Source organism: Hemicordylus capensis, chromosome 2 (assembly GCF_027244095.1).
Source record: "Hemicordylus capensis ecotype Gifberg chromosome 2, rHemCap1.1.pri, whole genome shotgun sequence".
Taxonomy (NCBI): domain Eukaryota; kingdom Metazoa; phylum Chordata; class Lepidosauria; order Squamata; family Cordylidae; genus Hemicordylus; species Hemicordylus capensis.
Window position 1 is genome coordinate 212,798,944 of NC_069658.1, and position 14,543 is coordinate 212,813,486.

Genomic DNA, 14,543 nt, shown 5'->3' on the forward strand with positions numbered 1-14,543 from the left:
CCACCTTACACTCTAATACTGTGACAGTCCCGTCACTCCATGTTGATACGCGCGTTCCCCCTGGTAAGTCGAGTCCTGTGAGAGGGCCACATCGATCTGAGACTTAAACTCATCACCAAGATAGCTGTCCTGAAGGGGGGAAAAACAAGGAGCGTTGGGAAAGCCGACACAGATGTCCAGCCAAGGCCCTCGGGATGCAGGCGGCATTTTAAGAAGTCGGCCCAAAGCCCCACAGTCAATGGGGGTGCAAGCCAACCACACTGAAAGCCCCCCTCAACAAGGCGGTGCCAGGAAGGAGGCGGCTAGGCGGGCCTCCTGGTGGGGGGGGAGTGTTCCCAGATGTGGACACTACAGCCAAGCAGGCGTCTCTTTGGCACGTCACCAACCACACTTGCAATGGAGAAAGGTGGTGGAGCAGAGTCCCCCCCAGCCAAATCCAGGGATATAGGAAGATGCTGAAAGGCATCATCTGGAGATGGCAATGGTCAACCCCGCCTGTATTCTACCAAAGAAAAACCACAGGGCTCTGTGGTCGCCATGGACTCGACGGTGCAACTTTCCCTTTCCCCTGGAAGGGGCTTCTTTGCCCACCAAGCCCTGCTGGGCCACATGGGAGGGCTCTCAAACAAACAGAGCCGTGGAGGCAGGCCTCCAGCAGACATGTGCACATGCCCAAAGGCCAGCAGGGAGCAGAGGCCATTACCTGCGAGAGTTCTGGCTGAGACAGGCCCGGCTGGCTCATCTGGGAGGGCTGGCTCATGGAGATGTAGCCCTGCGTCAGGGGGCCCTGCGAGAAGGGCTGGGAGACCACGTCTTGGCTGGCCTGGCTGTTGGGGAGGTTGGACTGGCTGGCTCCCGGCATCCCAAAGCGGCTCTTCTGACGCCCACCCCGGCTGGTCTTGCCTTTGGGGTTTCCACGCCCTGAAAGGAGAACCGCAGCTCACCACCAGGAGACTGTGCTCCCTTCAGAAAGGAGGGGCAAGCCCGATGCAGCTCACCCCTTGTGCAGGGGGCCATGGCGGCAAAGGGGCCGGCACCGGGCAGAGTCTGGGGACTCTGTCTGTGACCCTGGCAGAGAGCAGAGGGGGCCTGTGGCTGACTGGAGAACTGAAAGGGGGCCTCCAATCTGGACACTGACATAGGAAGCGGCCATATACCAAGTCAGGCCACTGGTCCATCAAGCTCAGTATTGTCGACACAGACTGGCAGCAGCTTCTCCGAAGTTGCAGGCAGGAGTCTCTCTCCCAGCCTTATCTGGAGATGCTGCCAGGGAGGGAACTTGGAACCTTCTGCCTGCAAGCAGGCAGGCGCTCTTCCCAGAGTGGTCCCACCCCTGGAGGCGAATGTCTTACAGTGCTCACATGCAGTCTCCCATCCAAATGCAAATCCAGGCAGACCCTGCTTAGCAAAGGGGACAATTCTTGCTAACCAAAATTCTGCAACTTCTCCAGGATCCAAGATTCAGTGCTATCCTGCCTCCAAAGCCACAAGATTTGCAAAAAAAAAAAAAAAAGGAGAGCGGAAGGAGGGAGAGCGGAAGACACAGGGTTCCTTTTTCCTTTTGACATAAACAGTTTTAAAACAGGGAAGAAAAGGAACAGAACAGGCCTAGCAGACACACGAGGCAAGTCCACCCACGCTGCGCAAGACAAGCCAAAGGCAGAGGAGCCCCAGTTGGCGGCCTACCGGCAGCTGGCCCGTTGGCCTGTCCAAAATACCCGGGTGGCGGCATGGGCGGCATCACCAGGTTGAACGGGATGGGGATGTTCATGGCCGTGACGTGGCTGGGCCCGGCACTGATCATCCCGATCTGATCGTGCGTTTGGAAATACATGTTGGAAGGCCGACCTGAGGGGAGAGTGAGGGAGAGCTCAGAGAGCGCAAACTGCTTCAAGGAGACACAAATGCTCAAGGAGGGAGAGACACTGGTAGCTGCTGGCTCTTCCGCCCCACTGCAGATTCAGGACATGACACTGGTTATTTGCCCCCTAGCTTTTGCTCCCACCTTTGAGCGGCACAAGAATCCTACTCTTGCCCCGCCTCTGTGGGCAATGCCATGCACACCCCTCCCACCCTGCAACAAGACAGCCTGGGGCCGAGGACGATGCTCCCCCCTTCTTCCCCCTGGTTCCAGAGTCTGGGCCTCTGTAGTTTCAGCCTCTAGGCCTCTCTCCAGTTTGGGAAAGCGCCCCAAGAGCCTTTCACCTTGGCTGCTGCGGTCGTATACTGATCCGGGGATAATAGCTTCACGAGCATCATACATGGCAGTCGTCATGAAGCGAGCTCCCTGCCGTCCAGGAAGAAACACATACACACAGAGAAGGTTAACAATTATACATCTGATCACATCTGCTGTACCATTTGTGCTCAGACATCTCTTATGGAATGAATCACAAGCCACAAAAGGTTTGTGCTATCAAAGAGTGTGCAAATTTTCAAGCTATCACACAACTGTTTTTACAGTGAGTGCAGCAACTCAAATGAATCAGCAAGTCCCTGTTTTCGACACCTGACTGATACAGTCGGAGGAAGTGGCCTCAGGCAAAGCCCTGGGTCTCAATCTCAACACTCAGACACACTCCCCCAAATATGAGACAACAACAACCTACTTTATAGGGCTGCTGTAAGAATCACAGCTAACAAAGAAAATATAAGAAGTGCTTTTTAAATACTCGGAAGTATTCTTTCCTTTTCAGCTAAAGATTTGAGGCTTAACTGACCACATTTTAGGGGCAGGTACCCCAAGGTCAACTGAGCCAGGGAGATCTTTGGGGTCATTCTCCACCCCTTGAAAGCTCATTTATGTCAAGGAGAACCGATCTGTGCCACTCAACTGACCAAAGAGAACCGTGCTGGCCAAAGGGATCCATACTAGGCCCCAAAGACCTGGGTCAGTATATTCACTCACTGCTGGGGGAACCCCAATTTAGGCACATGAAATGCAGCACTGCTGGGGGGTGGGGGGGGAGTGACCCCTTGTCACCCTAGGGAGGGAACAGTGAAAGCTGGTTCCAGAAGGTGAGGCAGTCCAGGCTTTCTCACCCTCACCCACCCCACTGCAGAGATGGTGGGCCACGGCCCCACACTTACAGGGTTGATGGTGTTGACGAGTTTCCGGGGCTTGCTGAACTGCATGAGGCTCTCCCGGAGGTTGTTGAGCGGTCCCTCAACCAGCACCTTCTGCTCCTTGTAGTAGTTCAGCAGGTGATTCCAGAGGGGTTGCTTGGACAGGGCTTTGGGGTTGCCGACGATAATGACGCCGTACCTATGGAGCCAAACCAACAGGTCAGCCGCTCCCTGCCACCAAAGTGAGGGCTCGAGTGAGCTGCGGAATGCGGTTCAGCCAACACTCAACTGGATAGGACTCCAGGCACTTGTGCAAGGACATGAGACGTGGCTGGGTTCAGTAACCGCCGGCTGAGCCGCTGAGAATCCAGACCCGGGTCAGAAATGTCACGCACGTTGCCACGCGCGTGCAAAGTTCTCCGGAATGCCCACCTTCCGAGCGGGCTGGTGGCAGAGGGCTCCAGAGGACGGAAGGCTTTTGCCACCTTGCACTGGAAGGCTTCCTCCTACCTTGCTCGGGTGAGAGCGACATTGAGACGCCGGGGATCGTTGAGGAAGCCGATCCCTTGGTGCTCGTTGGCTCTGACGCAAGACAGGATGATGAAGTCCTTCTCCCGCCCTTGGAAAGCATCGACGCTGGCAATCTCCACTTCCTGGGGGCAGAGGGAGGAGGAGGGGGGCTCTCAGGGCAAGCTTCAGGGCCCTCCCGGCCCCAGAGAGCCCCTATTTTCTGTTACGCTGCCCAACGCAGTCGCAGCCAGACTTCTCCGCCCTCAAAGAGCACGGCTGGGAGCACATGTGCAAAGGCCAGCGGCTGGACCCAGGTGTGGAGAGCCCGCAGAGCACTGGGGGTACCTGGTACAGCTTGGTGTGCAGGGAGCCGCTGAACTGCATGTACTGCACCAGGTAGGAGCGCTGCCCCTCGTAGGGCGTGATGATGCCGATCTGGTCAGGCTTGGCGCCAGCCTTCAGCAGCTTGGTGGTGATCTTCTCCACATTCGCAGCTTCTGTCCTGCACGGGGGGTGGCGAAGGAGGCTCTCGTTTAGTGCCCCCTTTAAAGCAGCACGGGCCACAAGCGGGCAGCCGTGTCCAAGCCAACCTGCTCTAAACGCCTCCCAGATGTACTGCTGCTGAAGAAGCAAAGTCCAGGGGCCCCTCATGAGTCACGGGGGCTCCGTTCTTGCCCAGGGGCGCGAACACAGAAGTCACAAATAAAGGAACCTTACCCCTATGGGAATCTAGAGGTTATTTTTTTTCTACCAGTGGATTAAAAAACGGGGTCTCTACGAGACAACTGCGGATATGCGAAACTGCAACCCATGAATTACAAGGGCCAGCTGCATTTAGAGTCTCTGGAAGTTCTGCTGCTTCAAAGACTCTGGTTCCGAATGACATTTTTCTTCTTTTAATGAAAATGGCGCAGCAGGGGAGCAACCTGCCTAGAGAGCAGGAGGCTGTTGGTTCAAATTCCCCGTTGCCCAAACTACGGGAAACACCTCTATCGGGCAGCAGCGATCTAGGAAGGTGCTGAAAGGCATCGTCTCCTACTGTGTGGGAGATGGCAATGGTAAACTCACTCCTGTGTTCTACCAAGAAAACTACATGGCTCTGTGGTCACCAGGAGTCGACACCGACTCGACAGGTCAATCTTTCCTTTCCTTAATGGGAGATGCAGGGTGGGAAAGAGGGAGCAGGGAACGCGCCATCTGTCTTACAATGCATTTCTCGGGTGCTCCTCAGGCTGGAGAAGCATGCTGCTAAACACCTGCAGAGTGCGACATCCCACTACAGACATTTAACTGGGTGCTCCAGGGTCTCAGGCAGAGAAGATCTCTCCCAGCAGCGGCTCTTAACGGAGGGTGCTGGAGGCTGACCCTGGGGCACCGTGCATGCAAGCAGGGACGCTGCCCCTCAACTCCCCCTCAGCCTTCCCACTGAACGAGAAAGCAAACCCTCCTCTGTTGTGAAGAAGCCTGGCAGAGCCTCTGTCTGACAAGCTCTGCTGCCTCTGCGGCACCCTCCTGGTTGGGGCTAAGCCACTGCATCCCAGGACGGGGCCAAGACACCCCTCGGTCACACCCTGGAGGCCAGCCAAGCCCCCGCCGCCCTTTTCACCAACGTGGCTGGGGTCCCGTCTCCTTCCCACCTGCGTTACCTGTTCAAGTAAGACGTGCCGGAGCTGGCGATTTCCTCTTGCCCCTGAGTCACGTAGAAGAACATGGGCTTGTCCAGCTGCGGCCACTGGAAGTCAAATCCCTTCTTCACACGGTCCGCTGCGGAGACAACAGGCAACCGGGTTGCCAGCAGTAAGGCTGCGTGTCGGCCCTGGTCTTTTTGGACCAGCCGCTTTCGGTCCAAAGAAGCAAGCGCAAGTCTGCAGCCTCCCAAGAACAGACAAGGTGCTGGCGGGAGATGCCACTGTGTGGCTTGTCTGAAGCAGAGCCCCACTCGTGGACAGCTTGCCCTCCCAGCAGCCCTCTCTCCCCCCCGTTTACCTGCAGTGACGCCATTCTGGAGCGAGCCCTCATAGAAGATGTTGGAAGGGAAAGCGCTCAGGGCCGGGTGCATGCGGTATTGCACCTGCAAGCGGATGGGCCGGATGCCCAGCACCACCAGCCGCTCAAAGAGAGACTGAGAGAGCCCGGCTTTGGCCGCCTTCTTGCACATCACAACGGGGCCCAGCTGGCAATGGTCGCCCACCAGGATCAGCTGGGAAAGACAGAGCCCGGGGTCAACAGGGGGACTGCTGCCAGACAGGGACTTCTGCCTTCCACAGGCACAGCACCTGGACGGTCAACGGCCCTCCTGAGGGCAGCTTCCTGAGGGCCAGCCATCAAGGCCCTGCAGGTGGAAAGGCTGCGGCTGTGGAAGAAGGTCCCTCTGCTTGCTGGCTGGCTACTGCTCTCTGCGACAAGCCAACGCAACTCTGAGATTTACCCCTCCACAGCTTCCCCGTCCCTGGTTCTCTTCCCACAACATCATCATCTCCTCACAGCCACCACCAGCTTCCTAGCCGAACCTCAGCCCCACCTCTGGCTTGCCTCCTGGCGTTAGCAACGGCTCCCTCCTCCTCTCCTGGCCCGGCCCAATCTGTTCCCCCATCTTCAGCCCCCTCAGGAATTCCAGGCATGACAGCAACATGCAGGGATTGCGCCACCATCTTTGCCCCCTGTCCAAATGCCAGCCAGACGGGGCTAGAGAGAGTTCACACTCTTTTCCTGCAGACTCAGAATGCCAACATCTAAACAGAGAAATGCCTAATCCACGAGAAGTTGCCAAGAGGAGGAGCGGGTTGCCTCTCTCCGTTTCCCAGCAGCAGTCCGGCCCTACCTGCTTCGCCCCAAGGACCACGGGCACCATGCATTCTGGCTCGGTGGCCTGGGTGCTCTCATCAATCAGAATGGAGCGGAACTGCATTTTCGCCAGCCGGGGGTCACCGGCTCCCACACAGGTGCAGCAGATGACATCCGCGTTCTGCACGGGAGGAAACGGGAGGCGTTCAGGGGGCTGCCTGGCACAGGATCCCAAGTGCCGCCACCCCCACCCCCCAAAAAATTTCTCTGGGAATTTCTGCAGCAACCACTGGAATTACTTCTCATCAAGGTCCATTTGGAGAGAGAAGGAGGGCTGCCCTTCTGCTACCACAGCACTGATAAGGGAGTGCCGCTTGGCACTGTGCAGCATGTAGATGGGACTGTGGGAACTTGGGTGGTTTGAGCAGCTGCCCGCACCAGCCCTGGCCTAAGGAAGGCAAACATCAAGACACAGGAAAGACTCTGACCATGAGCAATTCCCGTTCAGCCGTCCGTTTCAGGGCCCGATAGCGCTTCTCGTCTGCAGATGACAGCTCTCCAGTCTCGTCTTTCAGCTGCTGCAGTTTCTGGAGCTCAGGCATGCTGAGAAGCAAACACATACACCACCACCCATGATGCTACAGCAGCCGTGCACAGACTTCCGGCAGGCAGGCTTAACTTTCTTCGCCCAAGATCCACTAACCAGAGCTGGGGACGGGGACAAGACACAAAATGGCAGCTGGGAGTGGGGCAGAGCCCCTGACTTGCAGCACCTCATGAGCCACGTTCTCAGACAGCTTGCATATACGAGTACCAAGCCATATGTGAGTTACTGCTGTTCACAGACTCTAACAGCCCAATGTAGGAGCTTTTGTGGTACTTTCATTGAACAGCTGGGAATCAGAAACCTTTTTGCCAATCTGACCATCAGCTTGGATTTGTAGAACAGAAGCTGATCCAAGGCCCTAGAAGATCCTTCAAATTCACATTTTTGAATTTAACAGGTTTCCAAAGCACCTACCAAGAAAAACCATCTAAAAAAATTAAAGTCCCTTCTGCCAACTGGGCAAAGAGGCACCTTTTAAAGGTGTTCTCTTTATTGAGCAGGGGGAGAGTAACTGGCCATATCTACCAACAGCACAGCGTCCCTCCAGTGGCTGTTGCTGGTGTCTGTCTTATGTTTCTTTTTTAGATTGTGAGCCCCTTGGGGACAGGGAGCCATTTAACTGATTATTCCTCTATGCAAACTGCTTTGGAAACTTTTGTTGAAAAGAGGTATATAAATATTTGTTGCTGTTGGAAGCCCAAGCCTTTGGTCACCTGCAACAGCAAGTCGGGGTCTAGAGGTCAGAGCTGATGGAGCTCGAGGAGTCATGGGTGGAGGCCCCGATGGCCCGAAGAAGCCACAAGGGCAGCTGGCCAGAGACCAGAATCCAAGAAATGTGGGAACAGGGGAGGGAAATGTGGGAGACACCCTGGGACAGGGAAATGTGAGGGACACCCTGAAACCAGAGGGGAGCCACAGCAACATTCCTTTCCCCAACCCTCTTCGGGCTCTTCCTACCTGTCCATGTTTCTGATCTGGTTGTGCAGTGCCAGGAAAGACACGGGGGAGTCAATCGCCTCGCGGCTCTTCGCACACAAGCGCACCACTTTCAGGCCCGTCTGATGGATCTTCTCGGTCAGCTGGTCCACGGCTATGTTACTCGGGGCACAAACCAGCACAGGCCTTATAGGACAGGAGACAAGAGGGTGTGAACTGGAACACCAAATCCCAATTTGTTATTATTATTTTAAGTCCAAAACATCTCAAGGATTTCCCTTGGGCTTTTCCACCATGGTTATACCTGCACTGCAACGAACACTAAGCAGGGCACCCAGCTTAACCAGGGTCTGGTGGATTCACAAAACCTGGGTTATGTTAACCATGGTTAAGGACAATGCAGGCAGAGTCCACAACCACAGTTAAGGCAGTCAGAGAGCTCAGTGAGTTTCAGCTGCAGCAGACAGCTCTCTCCAGACCCAGCATTAGGTCTATTTGCTAAATAGCCCTTACAGCAATTCTATGAGTACCTGAAGCATTGTGCCAGAAGACTTTAAAAGGAGGCCTTGATTAATCAACGACTAAAATATCCTTTTAATTTAAACAATTTAATTTGTCACATTACTTAAGCTGCGGGTTTTAATTTTTAAGACAAACTGCAAGTCACAAGAGTCACCTTCGAAGAGGCATCCCTGCCATTCCCACCTGTGAGAGGAAAAGAAGCACTCCATCCTGTGTGCAAGCAGTGGGAATGCCTCTTCTGTCCACTAAAGAGATGCAACACTCTCCACCCTGGTTCTTACCCATTGCCCTGCCTGGCCAGGTGGTACACAATGGTAGCAGATGTGACCGTCTTCCCTGTCCCGGGGGGGCCCTGGATGAGGCTCAAGGGGCGCTGCAAGACAGTCTTCACAGCATATACCTGAGGAGAGGAAGAGTGTGAATGCCACACAGGCTATGAAACTGACACCTACGATTCCCTCTTTCAACATATCCTGCCTTCGCTAAGGGACGAGATCAGGTTACCTGAGAGTGGTTGAGGTCAGGAAGTCCTTGTGCTGTGAAGCGCTTCGGCAGCTGACATTTGATAATGACGTCTTCCACTTCGTGACCCAGGAGCTTGTGATAGATGTAGCCAGAAACAGAGGTTTCGTCCACAGCAAACGTCTTGAGGGCACTCTGCATTCTGAAGAGGGAGAACATAGGAAGCTGTCTTATCCTTGGTCCAGCTAGCTGAGTCTTGTATACTTTGACTGGCAAGGGCTCTCCAGAGGCCTTTCTTAGCCCAACCTGGAGATGCTGCCAGATTATGAACTTGGATCTTCTGCATTCCAAGGAGGGGCTCTGCTACTGAGCTACAGAAAGTGCTGTCTGGCGCACGCAGGTAGAAACCAAGTGCTGTCTGGCGCACGCAGGTAGAAACCAAGTGCTTGCAGTGTGCCTCACAAGCCAGAGTGACTTCCTGGATTTCACCCACCTGTCGAAGGAGGTCGACTTCCACACAAAGTCCACCTGGAAGTTGTGGGTCACCTCCACCGGGGCACCAACGCTGCTCCGCAACTCGATGGCTATCTCGTCGCCATAATCTTCAAAACCTTGTTAAGTCGAAGTGTCTCTGCACAGCGGTCCAAGCAGGGAGAGGCTTCCCTGCTCCCACCCCCTTTCCTCACATCATCAATCTACAGAGCAGGGCCTACTGCTGGCACTAAGCGGGTCTGTAGGCTGCAAGGATGAGAGCCCAGCTTGGGAGTCAGACAGAAGTGGATCTGAGGTCCTCAAAGTGCTGGCATATGGGCCATCTCCTGCTTCTGTTTAGTGACCCCAACCGTGAAAAAAAAGAGAGGTTGCCCCTTCCCACACTTGAGTTTTTTCAGATGTTGGGATGTCAGAGTGCACCTGTAACTCCATTTGCCATTAAATCCATGCAGCTAAGATGCTGACCTTTATTTTCTTAGGCACTTAAAAAGATACTGTCAGGAACCTTAATGACATGGCCGATTCCTTTCCACAGTGGGGCCAGATCTCCTTTGTACCTCAGGCAGATTTCATCGCCCTGCATCAGCCGCATATCTGGAGGAGACAAGCTTTGCTGTGTTCATTCTGCCGAGCAGCAACACGGTTTCAAGTCTGCCTGTTGAGCTCTCTTTAAATAGACATTTCTATTCCACTGTTCAATGAAAAACATCTAAAGCAGCTCACAAGGATAAGATAAATATGATAAAGCACAGCAAAAGGGTCACAGAAAAGTTAAACTTGCAAGAGCCAGCAAGTCCTTCAGGGCTTAAAAGCAGATGGGGAAGAGCAGTCCATAAGCAGCAAACATGCTGGGCCTCCCTCACCCAACTGGGGAAAGCTTTCCATAATTAAGGTGCCAACACTGAAAAGGACCACCCCCCACACCTCACCCTGCAGTTATTGCAAACTTCATCTCTCCTGGCACAGGCTCACTGGTGGGGGCTTCAGAAGCAGATCTTGCATTTTGGGCAGGTTTGTACAAGAGATTTTTTACATCCTCCCCTGGTCCCAAGCTGTGCAGGGTTTTCAGGGTCAAAACCAAGGACCTTGAATTCGCCCCCAACAAAAGCTGCAGCCAATTTTGGTTCGGGCAAGAGTGTCTCAGGCCAACTCCAGAGTGTGAAACAGCACAGTATGTACACCATCTCCCCACCCCTTGGGAAGATTTTGTCTCTGTGGCAACAGGTTGCAGCATTGAGGAGACTGGTGCTTTGATTCCTAGGCCAGAGCCAGACCGGGGAGTGCCTTGGCCTGATGCTGCCACGCTGCAGGCTAGCCACCCACTTCTTAGAATAGACAAACCCATTTATTTGTAAAGCCACTGCAATTAAGACACACACTCCAGTTGAGCCCCCCCCCCCCCCGAACACAATAAGGTCAGCCTTTTGTAGCCTTGGAAGTCTCATAGGAAGTTTGTTTTAAACTTCATTCCCTCTTTCATTTTGGTCATGCTGGCTAAATTCTGACCTGAATCAGTCTTTGGCAGAGTGAAGTAAGCGATCCTCTTCTTGTTCAAGCCCAGGTCCCATCTCACGGTGATGTTGTCTTGGGTCTAAAAGGGAAGAGATGCAGATTCTACTTGATGTGGCCAAGAGCAGCTCTCTCTCCCTCCCCTTCCTGGCTGCTTCTCCTGGCATTTTGCCTCCAACACACAGCTCAAACAATCACAGGAAGGGCTGCTAACACTCCCTGGTGAGAGCTCCACGGTACATCTGCTCTAGCTGCCACTGTGTGATCCAGAAGAAGCCCCGCCCCTTCTCTACACACACTCCAGAAAGATGAGCACTATGGAGAAAGTAATTCTTTGCTCTCCCCTTTTAAAATACAAACCATTATATATTTTGAAGAGTTAGTTGGTGTGAAATAAAGTCATACTTCCCAATGGCCTTCAGATACCAAATTTTACATACACAATCCTGTCACTGAAATTGGCTGAATGCTCAGGGGAAAATTTTGATAGTTTTTTGAAGCAATTAACATACTTCCCAATTATCTACAGACACCAAATTTTTGACAGGTAATCCTGCCATTTATATTAACTGGATGCATTACTTTTTACACCAGAATATGCTTGAGGACATGTTTAAATAATTTTGGGTTTGGGTTTGTTTTTTTAAAAGCAGAAATTCTGAATTAATCATCCTATTTATGATGATTTTTAATTATTATTGTTCTCAGACTTTTAACACTCAATAATCAGATTAATAATTCCCAAACAACATAATGCCTGAGAAAAGCAAAAGGTCTTTCCCAGTTTCAGATTTACTATGATTCACATTTACCATATGGTCACTACTATACAGTAAAACAAACAACATTTGAAGTTGGAACTCCCACAAGTTTCAAGCTGTTCTTTTACTTTCCTTTTGCAGGCACATTAATACAAAATTTGATTGCATGTATTTGATTTCTTAAACTTTCCTAGAAGTGAAATGTATGCAAAGTAACTTTGCCTGGTCTAAGATGGGCCTCACCTACTGTTCCAAACATTTGGCAACTCACTCTGAACCGCAGACGGCCAAGGCTATAAATCTAATAAGCAGCACAGTCACTCTCTCACAGTAAGGAAGGCACATGGCACCCCACTGGCTCAGCATTCAGCCCTTATGCAGGGCAAAGAGGATCACAGTCCAGGGCAATAGAGCAGTGGCTGAATGGCAGAGGAGGAATGGTGCCAGCTGGCTTTGGCTATATTCTAAGGAGGCTAGAAATGATGGGAAAGAGAAATGCTTTGAAGCAGCCCAGAATGCTGCAGATTTAGGGGCTCAGGTTGACCACTAAACTTTCAAAAGCAGCAAAGTGTTTTCACAGGGTAAACTGAGTGAACATTAGCATGGCCATGCCCTGCAGCCAATTCCTGATTTTCCAACCACAACTGTTGCTGGAAGGTGGATGGATAAGCAACTGAAGAGATTCATCTACATTATATTAATCTTTGCTTATAGACTAGTTGAGACGAAGAATTTAAGGAATCAAGAATGGGTAATGAATCGAAGTCCAAGAGGACATCAGGAAAAACGGTGGGAAACGTATGGGCCTGCCACTATTTCTCAGAAGAGGAAGGACGCACCAAGGAGCCAAACCACTTGTCTATCTAGCTCAGTATTGCCTACTCTGACTGGCAGCAGCTCCCCAGGGTTTCAGACACAGGTCTTTCCCAGTTCTACCTGGAGATGCTGCCAGTGATTGAACCCTAGGACCGTCTGCATTCCAAGGTTACTCCTGAGAAGCAGGTGAAGTTCCCTCCTACCGAGTCTGACTTTTGGTGCATTTGGCTTACATAAGAACAGCCCAGCTGGATCAGGCCCAGGGCCCATCTAGTCCAGCATCATGTTTCGCACAGTGGCCCGCCAGATGCCACTGGGAGCCTACAGGCAGGAGTTGAGGCATGCCCTCTCTCCTGCCATTACTCCCCTGCAACTGGTACTCAGAGGCATCCTGCCTTTGAGACTGGAGGTGGCCCATAGCCCTCCGACTAGTAGCCATTGATAGACCTCTCCTCCATGAAGTTATCCAAACCCCTCTTAAAGCCATCCAGGTTGTTGGCTGTCACCACGTCTTGTGGCAGAGAGTTCCACAATTGGATCACGCGTTGTGTGAAAAAGTACTTCCGTCTGTTGGTCCTAGACCTCCTGGCAATCAATTTCATGGACTGACCCCCCTGGTTCTAGTGTTGTGTGAGAGGGAAAAGAATTTCTCTCTCTCCAATTTCTCCAAACCATGCATGATTTTATAGACCTCTATCAGGTCTCCCTGCAGTCTTTTTTCCAAACTAAAAAGCCCCAAGTGTTGTAGTCTTGCCTCATAAGAAAGGTGCTCTAGGCCCCTGATCATCTTGGTTGCCCTCTTCTGCACCTTTTCCACTTTTACTATGTCCTTTTTAAGATGTGGTGACCAGAATTGTACGCAGTACTCCAAGTGTGGTTGCACCATAGCTTTGTATAAGGGCATTATAATATTAGCCGTTTTATTTTCAATCCTAATTTTCAATCAATTCTAATGATCCCTAGCATTGAATTTGCCTTTTGCACAGCTGCCACACATTGAGTCGACACTTTCAACGAGCTGTCCACCACAACCCCAAGATCCCTCTCCTGGTCCGTCACCAACAGCTCGGATTCCATCAGCATATACTTGAAGTTGGGGTTTTTTGTCCCAATGTGCATCACTTTACACTTGCTAACATTGAACCGCATTTGCCATTTTGTTGCCCACTCCCCCAGTTTGGAGAGATCATTTTGGAGCTGCTCACAATCCGTTTTGGATTTAACTACCCGGAAGAGTTTGGTATCATCTGCAAATCTGGCCACATCGCTACTTACCCCTGCTTCTAGATCATTTATGAATAAATTAAAAAGCACCGGTCCCAGTACAGATCCCTGGGGGACCCCACTTCTTACTTCCCTCCATTGTGAAAACTCTTCATTTATACCTACCCTCTATTTCCTGTCTTTCAGCCAGTTAGCAATCCCCACATGTACTTGTCCCCTTATCCCATGACTGCTAAGTTTCCTCAGGAGTCTTTGATGAGGAACTTTGTCAAAAGCTTTTTGGAAGTCCAGGTAGACTATGTCAACTGGATCACCTTGATCCACACACTCGTTGACACCCTCAAAGAAGTCCAAAAGGTTGGTGAGGCAAGATTTACCTTTGTAGAAGCCATGCTGGCTCACTCCCAGCAGGGCCTGTTCTTCTAGGTGCTTTACAATTTTATCCTTGAGGATGCTTTCCATCAATTTGCCTGGAACGGATGTTAGGCTAACCGGCCTGTAATATCCTGGATTGCCCCTGGGTCCCTTTTTGAAAATCGGTGTTACATTTGCTACTCTCCAGTCCTCTGGTACAGAGCCCGATTTCAGGGATAAGTTGAAAATTTTAGCAAGGAGGTCGGCAATTTCACGTTTGAGTTCTTTGAGGACTCTTGGATGGATGCCATCCGGCCCTGGTGATTTGTTAGCTTTCAGTTTTTCCAGACAGTTTAGTACATCATCTCTTGTCACTTCTATCTGACTCCGCTCTCTAGCCTCCATCCCTAAAAAGCCTGGTTCATGAACAGGTATATGCTCAGTATCCTCTGCCGTGAAGACAGACACAAAGAATTCATTTAGCTTCTCTGCAACCTCCA

General features: G+C 51.9%; 1 protein-coding gene across 1 annotated transcript in view; it reads right to left on the reverse strand.

The window, feature by feature from the left end:
• UPF1 (UPF1 RNA helicase and ATPase) overlaps window positions 1-14,543 on the reverse strand; it is a 29,326-nt gene that overhangs the window by 2,831 nt on the left and 11,952 nt on the right. Inside the window, exons 7-23 of the mRNA XM_053297106.1 lie at window positions 10,886-10,970; window positions 9,875-9,973; window positions 9,381-9,489; window positions 8,930-9,089; window positions 8,707-8,825; window positions 7,925-8,089; window positions 6,849-6,963; window positions 6,398-6,541; window positions 5,563-5,776; window positions 5,223-5,340; window positions 3,922-4,078; window positions 3,577-3,719; window positions 3,091-3,265; window positions 2,206-2,287; window positions 1,687-1,848; window positions 704-921; window positions 10-129 (exon numbers count right to left, since the gene is read on the reverse strand). Coding sequence (XP_053153081.1) covers window positions 13-129; window positions 704-921; window positions 1,687-1,848; window positions 2,206-2,287; window positions 3,091-3,265; window positions 3,577-3,719; window positions 3,922-4,078; window positions 5,223-5,340; window positions 5,563-5,776; window positions 6,398-6,541; window positions 6,849-6,963; window positions 7,925-8,089; window positions 8,707-8,825; window positions 8,930-9,089; window positions 9,381-9,489; window positions 9,875-9,973; window positions 10,886-10,970 — 2,382 coding nt within the window. The 3' untranslated portion in view covers window positions 10-12. The remainder of the gene's footprint in view (window positions 1-9; window positions 130-703; window positions 922-1,686; window positions 1,849-2,205; window positions 2,288-3,090; window positions 3,266-3,576; window positions 3,720-3,921; window positions 4,079-5,222; window positions 5,341-5,562; window positions 5,777-6,397; window positions 6,542-6,848; window positions 6,964-7,924; window positions 8,090-8,706; window positions 8,826-8,929; window positions 9,090-9,380; window positions 9,490-9,874; window positions 9,974-10,885; window positions 10,971-14,543) is intronic.